Raw genomic sequence first — 24,785 nt, 5'->3', positions numbered from 1 at the left:
AACTTTCCAGTACAAAGTGCTAACCCTTATATATTGGTTGTGAACAAATTATTTATGATCAAAATATAAGTTGTGTCACACTGTACTTCTCAACATAAGTATCCAATTCATATTATCACAAGTGATCAAAGATACTTTGATTTCGCATGCTCAGTAAATAAATGCAATAAATAAAATAAACATAATTTTATTTAATATTAAAAAATTATTATTATTGTTATTTTTACATCAGCAAAACTATACTATATGGGCACACAACCCAACAGAAATTAGTGGCTGTCCCTGTTTGGTATAGATTAAAATAAGTTTTTTAGCAAATTCTGATTAAAGTTGATGAAGTAGGTGGTTGAAAAGTTATAAACTCATAAAATATGTTATTAAAATTAATTGTTCTCATTGCCAAGAGATTTTAATCCAAATCAAACGGGGGCACTTGTCTAGGCCTTTCCTTTTCTTTCTTAATATGTTATAACTAACACCCTTTTCAGTGGTAGAAAAGGGCTGTGATCTTTGATAACGGATATGTATTCGATTTTGTGATGATTCTTCTGTTTCACCGTTAAATCACATTGATCAGTAGGATTCATAAGAGTCTTTCCATCTTTGACATGCTTCTAATGTACTGTCACTGTTTCCTGGGAGAAGATCACGACATTGATGCCTAGGAAAGCGAAGAAAAAGAAAAGCTAGGAGAGAGGAAAAGGCTAAGAAAGCAGCAGTTTTGGAAAATGTGAGTCTACCACTCATTTTTTGTGCTTTCTCTGTGTATCTGTTCCTTAAGTTTCGAGCTGTGTTGCATGTTAGAGGACCTAATATTATGTTTACGCGAATATAAATTTCACATCTTTATCTACTATGTTGAGCGTATGAAGATGCAAATGAAAGACAAACAGTTGCTTTTCGTTTCATACGAGAATTTTGACACATAAGAAAGACGAAGGTAATCAGATCGATACTTTGATGAATTGGCCATTGACCAGGCTATATCACAGCGTAGTCGATGAAGAAGGGAAGTATCCGAAGTAGAATTTGGACAAAGTGAGGTTGGATATCAGCGCAGTTTTAAATTTTTTTTAGATTGACATAAATTTATCGATGTTTGCTCTCCTCTTTTTCTGTTTATTGAAAACCCGATTATTATTATTATGACCGTCCAAAATCCATAGCTGCTTTTAGTATAATTTTGATGAATTCAAAAGGTTGTAGACTGCTGCTAATGTTTGATAATCAAAGTATAGCTTATAGTATAATACATATATGTTCAGTAATACTTTTAACAAGACTGAATATTAGATAGGTCGAAGGTGTTTAGCAAACTATTTACGTCAAACCATGTCCGACAACATTAAAAAATACCAACATAATAATAATGACTTGATTGCTAATAATCACGTTCATATATAAGAATGAAAGTTTTTGTCTAAAGTTGAAGGCAAATTTGGTCAGTTTACAATCATCCTGCCCACATCCATGCGTAAATTCACTCCAATCTTTGACAAACATGGATCTTTATTTGGAAAAGAAAAGTAAATGAAAAGTTGATATGACAATTATTGCCAAATAACAATTCCTCTTTGTGGGGGGTGGGGGGGGGGGGAATACAATTGGTAAAGAAAAAAATGAAGTATATGAAACTTGGATCTCGACCAGATACTTTCTACACTACTGAGGCTGTGAGGTAATTCTTATGTTATCTTGTTTTGTTCGTTTTTTGTTAAATTGTTAGTTTTTATCAATATGGTGGCAATTCAATGTTTATGTGACAGAAGAGAAACCAAGATTTTCTTGTCTTTATTTAGGTCTGTTTCATCTGAAGTTTCCAGTGATCTTATTGTTCAAGTCAAGGGAACTAGATATTTACTTCACAAGGTAAATTTTCATTTCATTATTGTGCAGTTTTGAATTATTAGAAGTAAAGATTCATAAAAAGACATTGAAATTCATGTAGAGTTGTAATGAAGCTTATTGGATGTGTTTTAAGAATTGATAGTTTGAGTTATTTGTTAGACTCTCTCCTTGACTATGGATCGACCTAATATTTGGCCATTTCATATTTGCATAAGGTTGCCTTAAATTTCATACGATATATAGTATTTTTAGGGAATCCTTTTCTTTAAGACACGTCCAGATCATCAATATTGTTTACAAAACAGTTTCCCCTGGTGTCAAAGAGCTTGCGCCTGCAGAGGCTGTGCTTGGAAAGTCCCGAATCCTCGGAACAGCAAATACTCCAACTCCCCGATTTACCTGGAGGGGACGAGGCATTTGAAATTTGTGCTAAATTCTGTTATGGTATTACGATCACTCTTAGTGCCTACAACGTTGTCTCGACCAGATGTGCTGCAGAATACCTTCAAATGATTGAGGCTGTTGAGAAAGGAAACCTAGTTACCAAGGTTGAATTGTTCTTCAATTCTTGCATACTTCATGGATGGAGGGACTCAATTATAACCTTAAAGACCACGGAAGCCTTCCCTGTCTTGTCTGAGGATTTTGGAATAACTAGCAGATGTATAGTAGCCATTGCTTCACAAGTTATGGCTCGTCCCTCGAAGGCGAGTTCATCACGTGACTATTCAAGAAAAGGGCCGGATGACGGATTATGTAATGAATCAGAGAACCAAAGACATAAATCTAACACTAAAGGCTGGTGGGCTGAAGATGTAGCAGAATTGGGGATAGATCTTTATTGTAGAACAATCACAGCCATTAAATCTGGTGGAAATGTTCCCTCGACTCTAATCGGTGATGCACTACGAATTTATGCCTCTCAACGGCTACAAAACATATCGAGGTACTCATATATTGCTAGAGAATCAGAATCAAAACATAGGCTACTGCTGGAATCAATTGTGAGCCTTCTACCAGAAGAAAAAGGCGCAGTTTCATGCAGTTTTCTATTGAAATTATTGAAGGCAGCCAACATGTTAAAGGTCGCTTCCTCTTCAAAGATAGAATTGGCACAGAAAGTTGGACGACAATTGGAAGAAGCCAAAGTTAGTGACTTGTTAGTACCCTCTTTATCATACACAAATGGCTTGGCATATGATGTCGATATTGTCGCGACCATATTGGAACAATTCATGATACAAGGACAGAATCCCCCAACAAGTCCTCCTATAACTAAAGGGATTGAATTGGAACGAAAAAGGCCTAATTCCTCTGAAAATATCGAATTAGAGCGTCAAGAAAGTAGGAAATCATCTTCTGCATCACATAGATCCAAACTCAAGGTGGCTAAGCTTGTGGATGGATATCTTCAAGAGATAGCTCAAGACGAAAATCTGCCTCTGTCTAAGTTCATTGCAATTGCAGAAGCAATACCGGTTCTCGCCAGATATGAACATGATAATCTTTACAAGGCTATTGATATTTATCTAAAGGTAAATTCAGCAAATTCATATTTGAGGCATAATGAAGAATCTGCATCCTTATGTTACTGTAATGTGTCTTGATTATGATATATGCCTAACATATTTCACAATAGGATGATTATTATCATGGATCTGTTACTGCTTCTTTTAACTGAAATATAACATTGGCATATACCTATGATCTTGTTTTATTTCTTTTTCTCCTTGGTGTTTCATTTAAGAAAGTTCAATCCACAAGGCTAGTTTTGTTACAGAATTGTTGGGTATTTCGTATGCATAATAGATCACGTTGACTCACCCTAATATTCTTATCATATAAAAAATTAAGCTTGTTTTGAGATTGAGAGGCATGAGGAAAACTGTGTACTCTCTCTCTTTTATAATAGAAACCTGCAAAAGGTGCATTAAGGGCTCTCACATTGAGGATGAATCACATTTATGCGGTTGCTTTACTTTATTTTGTTGGACGATGCGGTGCCTAAATATATTGGTCATTTATGTCTTCTATCATAGATTGACATAACTCCTATGATTTATAAATGAATTTCTCAGGCTGTTTCTATGTGTGAGAGACAAAAGACAACGAGATGTGAGATCTCTATCGTAAACTTCTTGAATTTAGTGTTTGTTTGAGGGGATTTATTTGAAGTGAAAATTAATTTTTTTTTTTTTTTTTTTTTTTTTTTTTGAGAATGTGTGATAAAAAGTAAAGAAAAATTACATATTTACGTGCAAAATTATTTTATTTGGAGAACGTGGAGTTGAAAATGAGTTTAAGAAAAAATAATCTTCAACTAAGCCATACAAAAAACGCTTAGTAAAAAACTTACACTGAAGAGTGGACATAGTTTTTACATTAGATAAACCACTACAAAAGTGTGTTTCTATGTATGCGTTTTGTTTTATGTTTCGTTCCTCATTGCTTGTTGGTATAGGATAATTCATAGTACTGTAGTTCCTCGCTTGTCATCGTGTTTATTATTACACTTGTACGAAAGATTTTTCAACTATGCAGGAACACCCAGAACTCGATAAGAGCGAAAGGAGGCGCGTAATTCGAATTTTAGACAGCAAGAAATTATCTATAGAAACTTGCTTGCATGCTGCACAAAATGAGATGCTCCCTCTAAGAGTGGTAGTGCAAGTTCTATTCATCGGTATGCTTCCCAACAGGTCTAAAAGAAATTTTAGTTTAAAAGGGGTAAATTATTGATAAAATTCTTGATCATTTTGTATAGAAGGCTCGACATTGTACAATTTCTATAAATGAGTAGCCACAAAACTTGTGGGACTACTTTGGCATGTTTTCTGTTTCAACTTTTTGTATAAGAGTTTTTTGAGAAAAGTATCTTGATCCAACTCCTTCGAAATGCTCTTCTAGGAAGTGTTTTGCAGAAAAATATTGAACATTGTTAAAAGCAATTTCTTAGTTTTAGCTTTGACTTTTCAAAAGCTCTGGCGTACCTAACAAGTCCATATTATTAGAGGGAGATTATTTAAGTCCCTATTTGACAATCATTATTTTTAAATTCTTTATTTTACATATTCATTTTTAGCCAAACATTCACACAATAAAATTTTTGCACATAAATCAACTTTTTTTTTTATTTTTTAACCACACATTCTTATAAAAATCACTATTCAAAACTCTATTTTTCCTAAATAATGATTGTTAGATTGGGGCTAAACTCAATCATCAACGTCCCTGCAAATAAACACAATTCATTTCAGTGTAATAAAATGAGGAAATATTATGATTGTGTTCTTTGTTCCTTTATACAACATTTGGGTAATTAATACTGAGAAAAAGGGTTGGAATTTCACTTATGAGAAAAGAATAAAAAATTAAAAATAGACATCCACAAGCAAGAAATTTTTCATTTGTTTGGCATATCTTATTTGAAATAATAATAATAATAATTATTATGTGTGTGTGTGTGTGTGGATCATAATTTTTTTCTACTTTTTAACCATGTATTGACTTAAAATTAATTTCTCCCAAATAAACACATTATTTGTTTTTAGTTTGGGCTTTGGAATTCTTTACATCTTGGGCTTATTTCAACCAGGATATTACTTGCATTGAACTGGATAATTAGCCCATTAGTCCTGCGGTCCAAAATCCAGTTTGTTGCCCTAGGAGAAACAGTTGGGGAAAATTTCATAAATAAGAAATTGAGTATCATAAATTTCAAAATTAAGAAAACAAGTTTTAAAATTCAAAAATTAAATTTTTATTAAAATTTATTTATGATTTAATTAATTAATTAGTTAATTAATTATATTTAAGTCACAAATCCATACAATTTGGTAACAAATTAACTATTTAATTAGTCACTTATTATTTTTTGGTCATAAATCAGAAATTTATTTCACAAATTATTTTTGGTCACAATTCAAAAATTCTATAAGTGTCACAAATAAAAAAAAATTTAATTAGTTACTTATCAATTTTTAGTAACAACTTATCAAATTATTGGTCACAACTTATTTATCGATCACAAATAAAAAATTTTATAGGTTACAGATTTTTTTCGATTACGAATCAAAAATTTTATAGATCACAAATTATTTAACAATCATAAATCAAAAATTTCATAAGTCACAATTTGTTCATTAGTAATAAAAAAAAAATAAGTCACAATTTATTTATTAGTCACAAATTATAAATTTTAAGAGTCATAATTTATTATACAGTAAAAAAAATAAAATTATTGGTCACAAATTAACAAAATTTTAGATCACATACTATTTATTGTCACAATTTATCTTTTTTATTGATCACAATTAACCAATTTAATGGTCACAGTCAACCAAATCATTTGTGACCGCCACCGTCACCAGTTGCAACGCCACCAAAAATGTCGTGCGCCAGAACAACCACCGCCACATCCACAGCATCACAAAACCACCACCACCACCACACCCATAGCATCATAGAACTCACCACACCACCGCACACCCATGGCATCACAGAACCCATCGCCACAATCATAGCATCACAAAACCACTATCGCCGCGCCCTCAACATCACAGAACTCACCCTGCCACCGCCACACCCACAACGTTACACTGCTAGATCACCTCCATCATCGCTATGACTATCACCACCATCATCACCAATTGTGACCACCACCTCATCCCTGCTCTCCAGCAGCGCCACAACCACACACGAGCTCAACAATGACCATGACAACCAACACCACTACAAAATACTAACACAACAGCTGCACCATCTTCTCCAACACCATCGCTTGCACCAGCGTGATGACCACAACCACCAACTGCATCAATACCGCCATTTACTCAACCACAAACACTATTTGCAAAAACACCAACCACAACAAAAAAAAAATGCTCAAACTAAGCATATCTAATTAAAAAAAAATAAAATAAATCAAAAACTACAACACCACCGACGACGATGCACCGCTACAGATCTCGTCGTTGTAGATGTTCTCGTCATTCGTGCACTACAGATCCAGATAATCGGAAGTTGCATAATCCTGTGCATATTGACTGATACTACAGTCACTCATGGCGATCAGCGGTTGCAGATTCCCGTGCATATCGATCGAGACTACAGTCACTCACACCGTGTACGCTGTGTAGAAGTCACAGCGCGATGCAGTTGCAGCCTTCCCGCTGGTATGGCCTCGGTGAAACTTCCTTCCGTTGAGAGAGACAGAGAAAGAGAAGTGAAATGGGGAAGAGAGAAAGAGGGAAAATATGAAGGAGATTAGGGTTTCGAGTGGGGTGGTTATGTGGGGTGCGTAGATATGTATTAATTTATTTTTATAATATATTTATAAAATAATAATATATTAATTAATAAATCTCTAATTTTTGAAACAATAAATTTAGCCCTTGTTTGAGCCACATTATTGGAATGAAAATGCATTTTTGAATAGTATATTGATGGAAAATATGTGTTCAAAAAATAAGGAAATGTTTTGGATTTGAGTGTAATATTATTTTATTAAAAAATGTGTGCCTGAAATAATATCAAATTATTGTTGAAGAAAGTATTTATTTTTTTTTTGATAAATAATGTGGCTCAAACAATGCCTTAGCATATGATTTGTGAATGGGATATTAAAAAGTAAATTTTTATGTAATTTCACCACCTAAATGGGCTATAATTGGGGGAAATTCATATCTTTTTCCTTAAGTACATGCCAATTCAACTTTAAGAGAACAAATTTACAATTTCAAAACTCAGGTTATAAATAAATAATTAAAAATATTTTATTAAATAAATAAATTAAAATCAAAATTATATAATTTATGGTTACAATTACATACTTATAGATCACGAATTATTTTTCGATCACAAATAAAAAAATTTATAGTTCACAATTTTATATGCAACTTGTAACTAACTAATTTGATAATTTGTGATTGTTGTGACATATAAATTTTGTAATTTATAACCAATAAAAAAAATCGTGAATTATAAATTTTTTGATTTGTGATCGAGAAATAATTTGTGATCTATAGGTATGTAATTGTGACAATAAATTATATAATTGTGATTTTAATTTATTTAATTAATATAATATATATACACACACACGCACATTGGATCACAAGTTATCGAATTTGTGTGTTACATATTAAATAGTTGATCACAAACACCAAACACCACACCCACTCCCAATCCAACCATCAACGCCAATAACATCCAACAAATTGGTCACAAACTCTTCAACCTATCTCGCACCAACCGAACACCATGCGGTCCATGCCACCTAACACCCAACCCCTACTCTACCACCACCCACACTTCACCACCATGACCTTCATCACCCATCAACAACTGCAAATACCATCACTCGTACTGAATACACAGCATACCACCACACCGCGTCGTTTGAACTCCACCATCGCACCATCTCCATCTTGCACCGCGCCATTGCGATTGCCTAATTTATGCAACGACCATCACCATCCCAAACCTCCATAAAAAGAAACAAAAAACAATCAATCGCCACAAACCACCATAACTACAACTCCAAAGCTTCTGAGAAATCAAACTATAAAAAAAAAAAAAAAAAAAAAAAAAAAAAATTTAATTTATAATATTATTATTTAATATTAAAATTTTTAATTATCACCTAATCTTTGTACAAAAAACTTTTGAACCTTATTATTGAAATTGAAACTTACAAAACATGGATGGATGTAATTTCCGCACGATAATTTCTTTTTAATTGGACCGTATGGACCACCTTTCTCTAAATTATGCTTGCAAGTTGCATATTTTAACACAAATATTAAGATAAGCTTCCCAACCTTTCAGGTAACCTAGTTTTAAGTCCCTAACATTCAAAAGTAAGATTTTTTAGGTCCCTAACTTATTATAATCTCAAATTGGTCCTATTTTTGCCCTAATTATTCAGCCCAAACAGGTGCATGTATGTACACCTACTTTAGCCGGATCTCGTATTCACTACCATGTATTGTTACCTAGCCCTTCTTTGAGCCATATTATTGGAATTAAAATGCATTTTTGAATAGTTTATTGATGATAAATGTGTGGTTAAGAAAAAAGGAAAAGTTTTTGATTTGTATATAATATTATTTTATTGAAGAATGCGTGGTTGAAATGATGTCAATTCATTGTTGAAGAATATATTTTTTGGAAAAGCTGTGGCTCAGACAAGGCCCTAATCAGTAATTAGTAATTACCTTACCTATTATTGAATCTTTCTTGTGCCTATTGGCCTATAGATAGGTCGACTACATCGCGCCAACTTTAGTTTTATAATCTTATTATAATTTGTTACATCACATAATATAGATGCTCGAGATTGCATAAGAATTTACAAATCTTAGTGAGATATGATTATTGCTTAGTACTGTTAGAGATCAATTCCTTTCTACATTTGTGATTGATCCAATGCCCAATTAAAATAGAGCTTACACAGAATTGCTAATCTATTTTTTCTCACGCGAGCAGGTTTTTCCTTGATGTAGAGGCCTTAAGAGTTTTTGGGTACTCTCCATATTGAGAGTAGTGATAGATTTTGAGTCCACACACAGAAATTTCCTAATAGGGCCCTACCCCCACCCTCAACCACCATAACCTCACCACCTAAAGGCTCCATAATTATGGAATCTCTGCATTAAGTTGAAACTTTAAGGCAATAGCACCATTGTACTGCCCCAATTTAAAAAGGGATGCAGAACTGGTAGACAACTATCTGTCTTCTATCATTATTATGCATATTTATCAGCAAACAAGAACTTTATGTTCAATTCTCAGAACGTGTGTTATAAAAGCAAATTTACACCATGTTTATATAATGCTCATAATTATGATGGTTGGCAGTTTACACCCAACGTCTCTATGTTGGTGAGAGGTTTGTCGTTCTCTGTCCTTCCCTTAATATATATGTCGCGGGCATCACATTTAATTGCTTTTAGGTCGTCTGGTTCATCCACATCTCGAAAGGGTCCGACAGACAAAAGATTTACGTGGAAAACACCAATGTTTATATTAAGCTCACCTAGAACTAGGTAATGTGTATTAAATTGTTAATTCTTCTTGTTAGTTTGTGAAGCAGAATATTTTGTATTATATAGGGCAATTGTGAGATCGTTGGGTAATTTCCAAATCCAAGCCTCCAAAAAATTTCACTTTCAATGACCAAAACTAATGCCTTAAAAACTTTCTCGACTAAACAACTCAAAAATAATTTTATATGACAAATTTTATTATCGTTAAAAGTTAAATTTTTTGTGTCGAAATAAAGAGGAAAAGGAAAAAAAAAATAAAGGTGAGAAAAAGTTATATGAATAAAGCTCCTCTACTAGAAAATGTTTGACATGTTGGATGGCAGAAGCGTGGGATCCGAGCCTACCCCACATGAATAAAAGATGCAAAAAACCGAGACCCCCACCCCTTCTTGTGTCTACTCCGTCAAGAAGGGTGTAAAGCTCCTTCTGTGCAACTAGCACTGTTGAAGTTATATATTCCAATTAGTCGTATTGATGGGGGATCATCCACATGTCTGGACACCATAATCAGTTAATCACAATTAATGATAATAATTAAGCCACTTGCAATATCATAGGTAATCTATGATTCTATCGTTCTCAGTGGTCCTATAATATCCAAGATTAATTATTACTTAATCTTCGCTCACTGTTCAACTTGTTTACCTTTAAATACATTTTATGGAGTTGACTTGAATATTTAATTTTTCCAAGTATTTTTTAAGCTTGGAATCAAAATTCAAAATGGAATATGCTACTTATATATAATGTGGTGTTCACACTCCTCACATGGAGAGAGATCCACTTTGCATAAATTATATTTTATTGAAAGTGGGTCCCCCTTCATGTGACGGGATAGATATTGTTGTGGACACCTTAATATGTGTGTAGCATAACCCATTGAAAATTACTGTCTTTCATTCTTATTGAATCATAATTTCATCCAAAAATCAAACTTATAAAATTTCAACTAATGCATTTTTGGTTTAAGATAGTATTGTATAACTACCTCATAGATGAAAACGTAAAATTAGAGAACTTGTGCAATTAGATTTATTAGTAGGGTTGAAATGAAAAATTCTTGCCGTATAGTAATTATTTTCTAATTTGACATTCAATTCAAAATTTTGCTGAACAAACATCTCTTCCCCTCATCGTTAGGCAAGTTAGCATGACTAGTAAGCATTAAGGATGCGTTTGATTACAAGTAGGAAAATTACATGGAAAGAAAATGAATTCCAAGGAATTGAATTACCTAGAAATTGTTTTCATGGAAATTGTAAATTATTGTGTTTGATTGTATAAATTTTTCACGTGGAAAATGTTGAAGTAAAAGTATTTTTTGATGTTCGTTTGACTTTGTTTTACGTGGAAATTGTCAATTTCAGGGATATCCTCTTTTACAATTATTCCTAAAATTTGTTCCCATTGCCAACAATTAAAAAAAAAATAAAAAAAGCAAAAAAAAAAATAAAAAAAAAAGGTGGAAAACCAAAAACCACCTATCCCCTAGGAAAAAAAAAAGGTGGAAAATCACGCTTTAAGGTGTTGTACCTAGAAATTCATGGAAAATCAATTCCCTGGAAAATTTTGTCAATCAAACAGGCCAAAAGTGGAAGTTGGAATTCGAATTCCAAGTTCCATGGAAAATTTCGTGCAATCAAACGGGGCCTAAATGAATCACTTTTTGCAACTTACCCTCGCAACCACTTGCAAGTGTATTTAATAAAACTAATTAAATCATAATGGTCCATCCTTAATTATTTTAGTTATTGAAGATTTTCAATATAAGTATTACCTAAAATATGGTTCTAAATTGCATTGTTTTGATAAAATATTAGAGACTAAATGTTTAAGAAATAAATACTTTTTTATGGCATATAGTTTTTAACATGGTATCAAAATTAACCATGACACTAGTATAAATAATGGTTTGCAATGGTCGTGAATAAGCTTTAATAATTTATTTTAGTCGTCATTAAAAGTGAAAAGGTATAGTAATAGCATTTGACGTATTAATATCTTGTAGTCTTTTATATATATATAGTTTGTTGAAGAGATACTACGATTATTAGATCAAGGAATCATTGAATTTTTCATTATAATTCTTCCACCTCGTGGCTAAAATATATGCTGAAGACTAATTTCGAAATGTATACTAAAAATATTTTGGGATATAAAATACTTATATTATGTTCGATAATAATTTACATATTATAATTCAAAAGATTATATTTTGTATAATACCATTAGTTTGAGAAATCATTTTTTTCAAACTTATTTTTGATCACATATTCTTTTAATAAAATAATTTTTGCATTTAAATTTAAAATTTTCCTTTCTTTTTAACAATATAATTTTATTTTATTTTTAAAAAAAATCACTTTCACAAAATCTATTTTCAAAAAATTTCTATCCAACGGAAGTTTAATATTGCTTGGTTAGTTCAATATATTGTAAGATGGAATAATTCAATGCTCCTATTGCAAAATGATCAAAACCTTCCGGAAACATACAAAAGATTAAGATACAAGAAAAGTTATAGAGTTCTTGCATTATACTCAAAACCACTTATGATCACTTTAAGATTTAAAAATCAAGAAAATGATATTATTATGAATAGTTTAACATTTTTGTCAGCAAAAGTAAGGATAACACTGTGTAAGATAATTAATCCTTCAATGTCTATGTTTTGATCATCAGTTCAGGCATTCTGCACCTTAGCGAGCAAAAAACCCTAGAGAATCTGGATACTGAAGAATCTCTCCCAGTGCTCCGTTTGATGAAACCTGGACGTTTGCAGGGAAATCATTATACAGCAGTGAAGTGTGTGATTCAGTGCCAAACGAGGTACCATTCAAGCTCTGGAACTGCTGAGGAAATCTTTGGTAGTCAAAACCAAACCCTAGTTTCTCATTCTTTGCTACTGTCTTCTTCACATCATCCAGTGATTCAGAGTTTGTTACCTTAGATTTTGGGAAAAACCCATGCAAAACTTCTTCCAGTAAACCTGAGTTAGACCTTTCTGTGGAAAATATATCCATTTTTTCAGCTTGATCAGTTGCACTGTTTGTTTTTGCAGCTGAAATTCCAGATAGAGTTGCTAGAGAATCTTTAAATTCCGGCAGAATCGTGTTGCCTGAACCAGTGAAGCTGCCGGAAACTGTTGTGGTGTTACTGTTACAAAATATATTTTTTTCCAAATAAGAGGCTGACAAAGCATTTTGATAAGAAATTTGTTCATACAGTGGCAAGTTAGGGTTTGAAAAAGTGGATGAATGGAGAGAAGCCAAGTCCCTGACATAGGGTTGAGATGAGTTGCTGAAATTAAACTGAGGGATGAGATTATCAGGAGCAGTGGGGTAAGAAAAGTTCGTTCTGGCCTTGACGCCACGCATGGCTCTGGCGGCGCTGTCATAGGCACAAGCAGCCTCTTCCGCCGTGTCGAAAGTTCCGAGCCACCGCCTCTCTTTCGACTGCGGGTCTCTAATTTCGGCCGCATACCGGCCCCATGGGCGGCGCCTGACGCCCCGGTACCTGATTGTGCCGCCAGTATTAGAGATCGCACCTTCTCGCAAGGACCTCTTGTTATTGCCGGTGGTAGGGCTGGTGCACGGCTTCGGGATGGTGTAGGAGGGCGGCAAGTGGTTGAGAGTGCCATTAAGCTTCCTCATTGCTTCTTCCATTTGTACTATAAAGTGTTACAAAGGAGTTTGCAGTGAACTGTGAGAAAAGGGGTGGAGTGGATAGTGTATTTATAGTGAGAATTTAGTCATTTACACTCCTAAGAAAGAAGAAAAAAAATGCAACAAAGCTCCTTAACATATTAAACCGACGTTTGACAACCATTCTTTTAAAAAACAAAAAATAAAATAAAATATCATACTCATTTTTAATTAAACTCAAAATTTTCCTACTTTTCAGCTACATTTTCCAAAAATTTACTATTCAAAAACTCATTTCTCTAGGAAAAAAAAGTAGCTATCAAGCAGGGGCTAAAATTTGTACAAATGAGTTCATCCTTTGGTTATTGGCAATTAAATTCCGAATCTATCGCTTGTTGTAGTCACATTTTTTTACGTAAAGCAGTTGATGAAGAGACTCAATAGATTTAGTTGGGGATTCTAATTATATTGGTGCTTTCGTAGCACGTTTAATATCTACGTACCTCAACAATTGTCAAAAGCACAAAATCTAACATAATCAGACCGAAACACTAACGTAACTAGCGGTGTGGATCACCATGATTAAATTTGATCTTTCACTGGTGCCAATCTATTTGGTTTAAAGGATCCCCTGCCGAACCCCATGAATAAACATGAAATGCCCATGCCGAATTATATAAAAGCAATCTAACTACAAAAAAACATTCCAAAAGCCTTAACTTCTGGAAACCGAATTAAAAAGTCCATTTTATAGCCTCCCGGGCATATTCCAGCAGTGCAAAGGACAAGGATGAGGTATATTCAGTTTTGCTGGTAGTCGTAGTGTGAAAGTTTGATTTTTAAAATATGGATTGAGACTCTTTGTGGGCACTAGTGTACAGGTCGCTCTTGTTCCCTGACTTGTTGAGGCACATCCCGCGATTAACCTCTCTCACGATACTCTAGAGGTGGGACGGTGGGAGACCTTAAGGTTGGAGTTCAACCTTTTAAAAAGTCCATCTTATAGTATTGATTGCCTTCATAAATCTAATTTAATAGCCAAGGAGTGGTCCTTACTTCATAAATCTAATTTAATAGCCAAGCAATGGTCCTTACTCTTAGTTGAAAATGTATAGTTTTATTTTGTGTTTAAACTCCAAGCAGATAATGAATAAGATTTCGATTAATTATTTTGCAAACTTATCGTTTGTAATATGATTTTTTTTTTCTTTAATGTTTTTGTGTTTCACGAAATAACAATTTTAGGATGTCCAGGTTTCCTCAAAATAATTTATATTTTTTCTTTTCTCGTTTTTTTTTTTTTTTTGGAATCATTTTGGTAACATGATACCATTCGATGCATTTGCTCAACTAATTATTAGTAACTTTTTAGAATGAATAAAAGTTGGTCCACGAATTGTGTAAATAATAAATGTATAATAGTTATGAATATTTGACTTCGACTTATAGAAATGGAACATTATTAATAATTTTGTGAGAAACATGAACAAGGCATAAGGGAGCAAAATAATTATATATTCTGCATTTTTTTCTATTTTACCTTGACGAAGTTTCTATTACACAAACATACTCAATGCAATTTTTTTTACATAGATACACTTGGCAAATATCCATTGGTTGACGACTAAAATAAAGTTAAACAAAATATTGTTAATTACAAATTGTCAAGTCAGTTTGTTCGAAGGTGACCTGTCAATTAATCTCATCAAGCAATATTAGTCTGACATTTCTATGTTACCTGACATGAAATAGTATGTCCTTGTTTGAGCCACATTTTTCAACCAAAATACATTTTTTAATAGTGACTTGACATCATTTCAATTACACATTCTTTAATAAAATAATATTATATACAAATCAAAAAAATTTTCTTATTTTTTAATCACACATTTCTCATCAATACATTATTCAAAAATTCATTTTCTTCACAAAAATGGTGCTCAAACAAGGGTTTGTCGTGTATATATGCATCCGACCATTCCATTTTCAAGAAATCGTTACTTAATACTTGAGCACGATTTTCATACAGCGGCGGCTCACAGATTTTGTCTCATCCAATTTGGTTTACTGAAATTTTTTTATCTTGAATTTACTTTTTCCCACTTTCTGGTGCAGATAAATACCCTTTCTTTAGAGCAACAGTAATTTTTTTAGGGTTATGTAGCTAGTTAAGAAATTTACAATTGTGATTCTGAAATACTTCGAAAAATAAAATAACCAAATATACGTTATTTTTTCATGTGTTTGCGCATGCATGCGCACATGTCAATATTTATACCCCACAAATTATACAAGAAACCTTCATTTTCTATGAAGTTTTGCTGAAACTTGAATCTAAAACGGTCTGAATTGGATTCTTTTTAGAACTTGTACCGAATTTTTCTATGATACAAACGTTGAATATGATTAAGATCTCTATGAAAGCCCACAGAATTCAAATTGGATTTTTTTCCTTTATGTTTGTTTTATTGACCAAGTCTTGTAAGTCCTCGCAAACTTAAGCATTTTTTTTCTTTCTTTTTTCAGAATATAAATAAATACTTCATCCATGTATTCATTTAGGAAAAACAGAAATATGGAAGAACAGTAAAAGGCAACTAGATATTAAACACATGGGAAGATGCTGTCAGAATATGTAAATTCAATTGAGGAACCTGTTAGTTTGATGCCCATTCTTCGAGTAATGTTCTGTAAAATCACATTATGAATTTACGTTCGTTTATTTGCGTGTTATAATTTGAAGTGATTGTCTAAAGTTTCATGATCATATAGGATGTCACAAATTGTATACTCGATGGATCGTGTATAGTAAGAGACAATTTGTGATATGATCAAAATTATGTCGTTCACAATCGGTTCATAAAGTTGGACGCTTTATATTGATAAGATTCTATTGTTCTTATTAAAATTTGTCTAGATTTTGAAATAGGAACAATAATGTGTTTCGATGCACATTGAACGGAACCGTGTAGATGACTCATTTGTGACCGTTTGAAATGAGACTCTACTTGATTATTAAATAGGACACCTAAATCTTGAGTGAGTAATGTACCTTTGATTGCTAGTTCAAGTTCTTTAAGGTACCAATGAGTAAAGTCTTAAATGGAAGATTGATCTCTGTGCTTTGGAAATCGGGCCGAAACAAGTAGAGATCATATACTTACAATATTGGAATCCATTAATTATTGAGATGAGATGATCGTCACTCTAAGGTATTTTCTTAGGCAAATTGAATCTGAGCTCAGTAGGTCGACGATGAGATCGTTGGACTTTACATTGTGATTTGATCACAACGAATTTGCCGTATGAAAATGGGACTTAGAGGGTAATACATGTTGAAGGGCAAAACAGTCATTTAGCCAGTTTCAACATATTGACGGTCAAATGGGGGTTGACTTGTGGAACGATAATCAGAGGATATTGTTATTGGATCATAATTTACTTCCATAACTATCACTCGACTAGAGAGTGCAATCCCGATTTTTTAGTAGAATAAGCCGGGATTAATAGATGTATTTCAATTGGTTAAGAGTTGACCCAATTGAAAACATCTATTGGAGCTTGAGTCATGTGAGTCCAATTAGGTCCCTCTCTTGACTCTAATAAAAGGTGTGTGATTTAATTGGCCTACTACAATAAAGTCTAAGGAAATTTGTGCAATTTTCAAACCCTAATAGGTCATTATAAATATGCACTTTATTGGCATAATTTGTATGAGAATTAGGGTTAGCCACTTTTCACATTCCCCAAAAAGGAATAACACCTAGTGGAGAACAAGGGAGAAGATCTAAGGGAGGAAGCAATTGGTTAGGCCATTAATAGCTTCTTCAAAAATGTTATCATCTCCCCTTTCTATATGTGTGAGGATTTTATAATCCAATGATCTCAATATCAATTAAATCCTTATTTACATGATTTTAATTTTCAAAGGAAAATTAATTTCCTATTGTAATGATTAAAATTCATTAATCAATGAATGGTATCAGAGCCAAGGTTATTGTATGCCTTGAGTAGGAATTTTTTTTTTTAAATCCTAGTGTAATATGCATTTTAGTTGAGTAGTGTTAGGTTATTTGATTTTGACATATTTATGTTTTAAATATGTTGAAAATTATTGTTGATACATTCATAATCACTTTTGGCCCTAGAATTTTTTTACTTCCTATTGTAATTCATTTATTATGATTATTCTCTAGAAATATTGTAAGCCATAAGGCATTAAGTTTTTTTTGTATTTTTTCTTCATTTTCATTTTTGTATTTTGAGGAAGAAATGTAAACTTATTGCTGTAATTTCAATGGAAAAGAAGGAAGGATAAAAAGCAAGAAATAAAATCAAAACACACCAAAAATCGGTCCAACAGCCATAGCTGCTGCTGTTGCAACAGCAGCTACCTCACAGGGCAGCTGGCTGTTGCTTGTTGCTACCGAATCAGCAGCAGAAGGCTGCTGTCTTGCTAGGCAGCAGTAGGCCGTCGGAGTGCCGGCGCAGGTGGCGGCTCATTTTGGGTCGTCGGAGTAGTGCATGTTTTTTGTGGAAGTGTGTTTTCTTGCTATGGTTTGAAAATTAGGGTAATTTGGATTTTTTGGGCCTCTCTTTAATACTTGGGCCAATGTTGTTGGATAATGGCGTTGTTGGTTTTAAGTTTTGGGTCTAAAAATTAAATTAACCCTATTTTCATGTTACATGAGGTGAACTACAAAGAAATTTGAAGAATTGGGCCGGGTTGTGGCCCAATGTAATTCTTTTTATCCATGTTGTAATTTAAATTCTTAGGATGGGTCATTAGTGATTATTATTCATTTAATTATCGCTTTTACCGCTTTATGGATTGATGAATGTTTAATTATTATCGCATGTCATGTAGATTAAATGAAACACCATCCGATGCATTAAAATCATATGTATTTACATTTAAATATTTTTTATCACTCTAAATTAATTAGAGGTGGTTGAAAAATATTTTATAATTAGTGCCATTATAATTGTTTATATTTGGCGGACTAATTAAGTGAAAATCCAACGATGCAAAATAATAAATGGGAGAGGATTTATAGGCACGTATAAACCTACGGCCTCCTCCGTCATCCAATTTGTTATTAAAATACGTATGTTTAGTATCGAATTATATCGGTCTCCCTATAGGAAAACTACATTATTTTAGGTTACTGAAATTGGATCTAGTAATAGAATTTCATTAAAAATGAAATAAAGGGATGATCATCCTATAGACGACATCTTATATATTTCGGAGATATTAAAATTATTGACGGAGGTTATTACGCTTATATATGAATATTCTAGGGGACTTCCTATAGAAGATTTCAACAAAATTATTCATATGCCAAATAATAATCAATCCTTATTTTCTTGTGGTATAAGATGCCTAACTCAATAAAATGAGTGGGAGGGTCCCAACCTTGTCAACAATTACATTGACCTCCTATAGAGGGCGTATTAATAGTTGTAAGGGTTGAAGGTTTTTTAATTACAAATATAGTTTTGGGTCTAGATTTGCATGTTCATATACATGCATCATACAAAGATTATTACTCATTTTATTAATACGCGAATTGTTAATTTTACAGAAAATGTCGCTTAATCCATTATCAGTAATACTTAACAAAAATCAACTTGTGGGAGAAAACAACGTTGACTGGAAAAGGAATCTTAATAATGTTCTTACCGCTGAAAAACACAAATTTGTGCTGGAAGAAGTTTTTCCCGAAGCCCCTGAAGATGACTCCACAGAATCTCAAAAGGCTGCATATGAAAAGTGGCATCATTCTGATGAGATGGCCCGTTGTTACATTTTGGCATCCATGCCAAATGTATTACAACAGAAACATCAGAATATGCAAACTACTTTTGACATAATGGAAAGCCTTCAAGAGATGTTTTGACATCAAAGTCGACAAGCTAGGTAAGCCTCCATTAGGGCAATTATGAACACACGCATGAAGCCGGGTGCATCTGTAAGGGACTATATGTTAACCATGATTGGTCACTTCAATGCTGCAGAGGTTTTAGGAGCTGACATTGATTCTGAGACACAGATTGACATGGTCCTTGAGACTCTTCCTAAGATGTTCTCACAATTTATAGTTGATTATAATCTACACAAGATGGACATGTTTCTGACGGAATTAATGAAAGAGCTACAAAATGCTGAATCTGTTCTAAAAGCTAGGAGTGGAAATGCTTTGAATGTTACAGTCGGACCCTCTCATCCTAAGCCTTCTGATGGCAAAGGAGGAAAGAAGAGGAAGAGGCTAAACAAAAAGCTAGATAGCAAGTCAAAGGGGAAGAAAACTACTGCAGATGGAAAACCAAAGGGAAAGTGTTTTATTTGTGGACAAAAGGGTTACTGGAAGAGGAACTACCCAGATTACCTAACTAAGGGGAAGCAAGATAAAGTCAATAATGCCCTATTCATTGAGTCATGTTTAGTGGTTGATTCTACTAACACCTGGATTGTAGATTCTGGAGCCACTAATCATGTTTGCAATTCTTTGCAGGGGTTTCAAGAAACCAAGTATCTCAGTGAAGGGGAGTACACTCTTAAGGTTGGCACAGGAGTAGTGGTATCTGCCAAAACTATTGGCACTTTTACTTTATGTTTTGAGAGTCGTAAGTGATAAGTGTGTTTTTGCACACTTATTTAAGTCACAAACATGACTTAAAAATGAGCAAAATGATTGAATTGTGACTTAATTTTATACATTTGTGAATTGTAGGAAACAACGATGAACATAGTGAAATTCAGGAAAAAAGACGCGAAAAAGGACTAAAGTGACGCAAAGTGAAAGTTCAGGGACCAAAAGTGCAAATATCCAAAAGTTGATCCAATGAACAAATCGAGAAATCAATTAGGCCAATTACCAATTGACGAGTGATGAAATGAAAAGAATGAAGAGAAGATGCTAAGAAGTGAAGGATGCAAGTTAGAGGACCAAAACGCAATTTCTTCATAGTTGATAGTATTATGCGACCGTAAAGTATTATCCTCTATGCGGTCGCATAGTACCATACCGAAACAAAAGATGGTTGAAAAATTTCTTCTATGCGACCGCATAGAATTGCTCTATGTGACCTCTATGCGGTCGCATAGAACAAAAAGTTGAAAAAATTTTAGTTTCTTTTTTCTTCCGAAACTCTTATATAAACAAAAATTTTAGGGTCCTATAAATACAAAAACTCGACCAGAACAAAGGGGACACCGTTTTTACATGTTTTTTGAAGATTTTGAAGAAGAAACAAGAGATAGAATAAGAGAACAACATCGCGCCAATTGAAGATCGGATTGAATATTGATTCGGGTAATGTCGTTTCTTCAAATACTTTTAAGTTTTGTTCTTTTTAGCATATTAGGCTAGATTTATTACTACTAGGAGATCGATGAACCTTGTAATACTACGTTTAATTGTTGTTTTGGATTTTTGACGTATGTGAACACAAATTCCGAAATTGATTGATTTATTTCGTTTTTATTTTCATGTAATTATTGTGCACGTGATTATATGATTGTGGTGACCTGTTTTATGCATTCGAAAAAAGGAAAATAGGTTCGACATAGTATAAATCGTCATAGGGTCCGATAGAGGATAGAAATATGCCTCTATGTCTTGTGTGAATCATTGGATATTCGTGAATTATAATGCATGTCGGTATATTAGCATTCGTCATAGAAATATAGTCGAATCATATATTGGGATAGGTTTGGCATTACTCAAGAGAGATTGCTAAATTAAAATAGGAATATCGATTCATCTTTTGTGGAATTGTGTGTCAAATTTGCATAAATGACTATTGAACGGGTATTGCTTGGGGATTCGTGATCCTAGTGAGTTAGAACATCCATTAATTCTATAAAATTTTAGTTAAATTGCATCCAAGTTACTTTGAACTTAGTATAATTCTTCGTCCATAATTGCATCAACGATTACATTTTGTTAGTTAAAGTACAAAAACGCAATTTGCTTGTCGTGTGTCAGTTAAGGTCATGTTAGATTAATTCGAACTAATTCAATCCTCGTGGGATCGATACTTGGACTTATAGTCCATTTTACTACTTGTTAACGAACCGTACACTTGCGGTGGATTTAAAATCGGAATAAACAAAATTTCGCGAACAAGTTTTTGGCACCGTTGTCGAGGATTGAAATTTAGTTTTAATTTTATCTTTTGTGACACTAATTCGAACTTATCTAGATTAGTAGTAGTTAGCTTACTAGGTTTAGTTTATTAATACTTCAATTTAATTTTACATTGATTTTGCAATCTCAGGGCTTGTATGCAAGGAGCACCTGATCAAGAGTTGGTTCTCATAGATCCAGAGATCGAACGCACATTCCGTCATAGGCAAAGAGAAGCAAGGGCGGCACAAGAAATGGCTAACGAGCAAAATCGATCAGCAATTCCGCTCAACGAAGGCATGGCAGTTGAAGATGATGGGAATACAGTACTCGGGGACTTCATGGCTCCGTTGGTGGTCCAAAGTCAATCTAGCATTGTGTATTGTTCACGAAATATTTCTTTCGATTTAAATTACCGCAAGTGTACGGGTCGTGACAAGTAATAAAGTGGACTTTAGAAGTCCGAGTATCGTCCCACAGAAAAAGAGTAGTTCAATTTTATTTATTTTAGCCTTAACCGAAACTAATTGACTTAAGATGAATTTTAGAATTAAAAGCCTTAATTTTGGAAGAAATCCCCAAATTGAAAAACCCTAATTTCAAATCAAACCCTAATTAATCAAATTCACTTAACGAATGACTCAATTAGGAAATGTTATGAAAATAAATGAAATGTATTGTCAATTTATGAAAATCTATGTAAAACGAATGCACTAGGATCACGAATCCCCAAATAATTATTAAGTAAACCCTAATTTCACAATTTTGATAATCCAATGAGAATTTGACAAATCAATGCTCCTAAATCTATTCAATACTCTCTCTCGAGATGTATTGAACCTATTCTCATAAATTACCAGCCTATATTTCTATGACGGATGCAATTATAAAAGAACGCATGTAATTTTTTTTGGAGCAATTAAAGATTTACATAGGGCATAGGGGTGTATTTCTATCCCCTATCGGACCCTATGATGAATTATATATGTCGAGTTTAATCCAATTTTCTCAAATTCAGAATTAAACCACCAAATTCACACAAATTAAATGCACATTAATTGTGGAAATAAATAAATCAATATAATTCATTCAAATAATCCCATCGAACTATGAATTCAAAGTCATGAAATAACGGGTTTAATAATAATTACATGGTTCATTGATCACCTAATTACAGAAATCTAGCCTATCATGATAAAAATAATGAAATCTATCAAATTTTGAATAAAATACATCATCGGGTTATCAAAACTTGAAGAAATCTTGTAAATTTTCACGTCAATCCTTATTCTTGCCTTCAAATCCTCTCCAACATGAATGTTTTTGCCTCCCAATTCGTCCGTGTCGGCTTCTAGACCTTTTTTTTGCTATTTAAACTCGTCAAAATTAGGTTACCAAAAGAGTTGCAATCATATAAGGAAACTGCAAAAATTGGGCACAGATTACACGTATGCGGCCGCATAGGCATAACCTATGCGATCGCATAGGTATATGGATTTTGGTATTTTTAATCCCTGGAGGGTTACTCGCGACCGCATAGATTTTCTACTATGCGACCGCATAGTAGAGTGAACTTCTAAATTGAGTCATTTTGATCCTCAAGTTTCATTCCTTCACTCCTTGACCTCCTCTCTTGTTTCTAGTTGCTCCAATGTTCCATTATAACTTCCAATTGGTGCTTAGCTTGATCAATTGCTTGATGTGTTCATCGGATCAACTTTCAGATAATTGCAATTTGGTCCCTGAATTTTCATTTTGCTCCAATTTGGTCCTTTTTCGGCTCTTTTCTCCTGAATTCCACTATGTCCATAGAATCACCTACATTGCATGAATTTGACAAAATTAAGTAACAATTCAATCATTTTACTTGTATTTAAGTCATATTTGTGATGTAAATAAGTATGCAAAAACACACTTATCAAACCCCCAAACTTGAACTATTGTTTGTCCTCAAACAAGATAGTGATATAGTTCTGAACAAACATGGCTTAACACCTTGCCTTGGCTCAGGATTGGACTAAGTAATTGAGTTTATGAAAATTTATCAGTGCAAAATGACATCAACCTTTACCTGTTAAGTGAATACTTGACGTGTGTGTGTGGATTCATGCTAACATATCAAGTTCATGATGAGTTTGAGTCCCGACCCCAAGTGGTCAAATGTCTCCTTACTCGCTCGAGAGATACACAACCCCCAAACTTATTCTTTTCAATCAATTATCCCAGGGTTGTGTTTTAAAATTATGAGTTTACCTAGCTATAGTTCTCACCCTCTCCTAGTTTGGATTAATCTCACTATCACAAGTTCACATGTCAACAAGTGAAGGCTCTCCTAGTTTTGATTGCTTCGACACTCAAGATTAAACTAGGTTACTTGCCTCGCCTCAAAGGTATAGTTTCTTCCACCAAATGTCCAAGGGCTTTTCTTCTTGTTATTGTCTCTTTTTGTTTTTCTCACTTTTCTCTGGTTTTCTGATTTTTTTTTATCATTTTATCATTTGCTTTCTATATAACCCATGTAACGAGCTTTAGGCCGGTGCCTCCCAAACCAGTTGGCTTTAGGGCACCAGGTTTTAAACCCTTGCAGGCTTATTCACCCGAGTTATAAAGGCTCAATCAGATGACTTTTTATTAACCTCTTTATCTCTTGCTTTCTATATGACCCATGTATCAAGCTTTGGGCCGGTGACTCCCAGTTCAATTGACCTTAGGGCACCAGATTTTAAAATATCCTTACAGGCTTACTTGCTCGAGTCATAAAGGCATGAAAAGAAGTGTCTCATTCTCACAAATTAAGTTTATACCCTTATTTTTCTAGACATCTGGTATCCAAAACCAACCCTCATTTTAAGATTTTCACCTACTCTTCATCCCACTGGTCTAGGCAATCCACACAATAATTCATGCACTGAGCCTCACTTATCTCAATGTTCTCCTATAATAGCTCAACTATCACCAAACTGTCTTAAGGTAGTTTACGGGTTAATTCAACAGAGGGTTATAATTATTTTCCTACTTTATGCTCAAAACCCCAATCACTTACCTAACATGTAAAGCATGAATGGCGTGCATAAAAAATGTATCAACAAGTATTAGTTGGCCTAATTAAC

At 33.5% G+C, this 24,785-nt stretch overlaps 2 protein-coding genes across 2 annotated transcripts; one reads left to right on the top strand and one right to left on the bottom strand.

The window, feature by feature from the left end:
- The first annotated feature begins 1,619 nt into the window (after positions 1-1,619).
- LOC111404890 (BTB/POZ domain-containing protein At1g67900-like) lies at positions 1,620-4,718 on the top strand. Its single transcript, XM_023033619.1, has 4 exons — positions 1,620-1,678; positions 1,800-1,869; positions 2,154-3,383; positions 4,390-4,718. Exons 1-4 carry the CDS (start codon positions 1,620-1,622, stop codon positions 4,585-4,587), a joined length of 1,557 nt encoding a protein of 518 aa, XP_022889387.1. The 3' UTR covers positions 4,588-4,718.
- Positions 4,719-12,468: 7,750 nt separating this feature from the next.
- Positions 12,469-13,597, bottom strand: LOC111404889 (ethylene-responsive transcription factor ESR1-like). The gene has a single exon (XM_023033618.1). The coding sequence runs from the start codon at positions 13,559-13,561 to the stop codon at positions 12,596-12,598; it is 966 nt and encodes a 321-aa protein (XP_022889386.1). The 5' UTR covers positions 13,562-13,597; the 3' UTR covers positions 12,469-12,595.
- Between the last annotated feature and the right edge of the window lie 11,188 nt (positions 13,598-24,785).

This window comes from Olea europaea, chromosome 11 (genome assembly GCF_002742605.1).
Source record: "Olea europaea var. sylvestris chromosome 11, O_europaea_v1, whole genome shotgun sequence".
In the NCBI taxonomy this organism is placed as follows: domain Eukaryota; kingdom Viridiplantae; phylum Streptophyta; class Magnoliopsida; order Lamiales; family Oleaceae; genus Olea; species Olea europaea.
The sequence above is the reverse complement of the archived record's forward strand: the minus strand, read 5'-3'. Positions and strand labels throughout refer to the sequence as shown.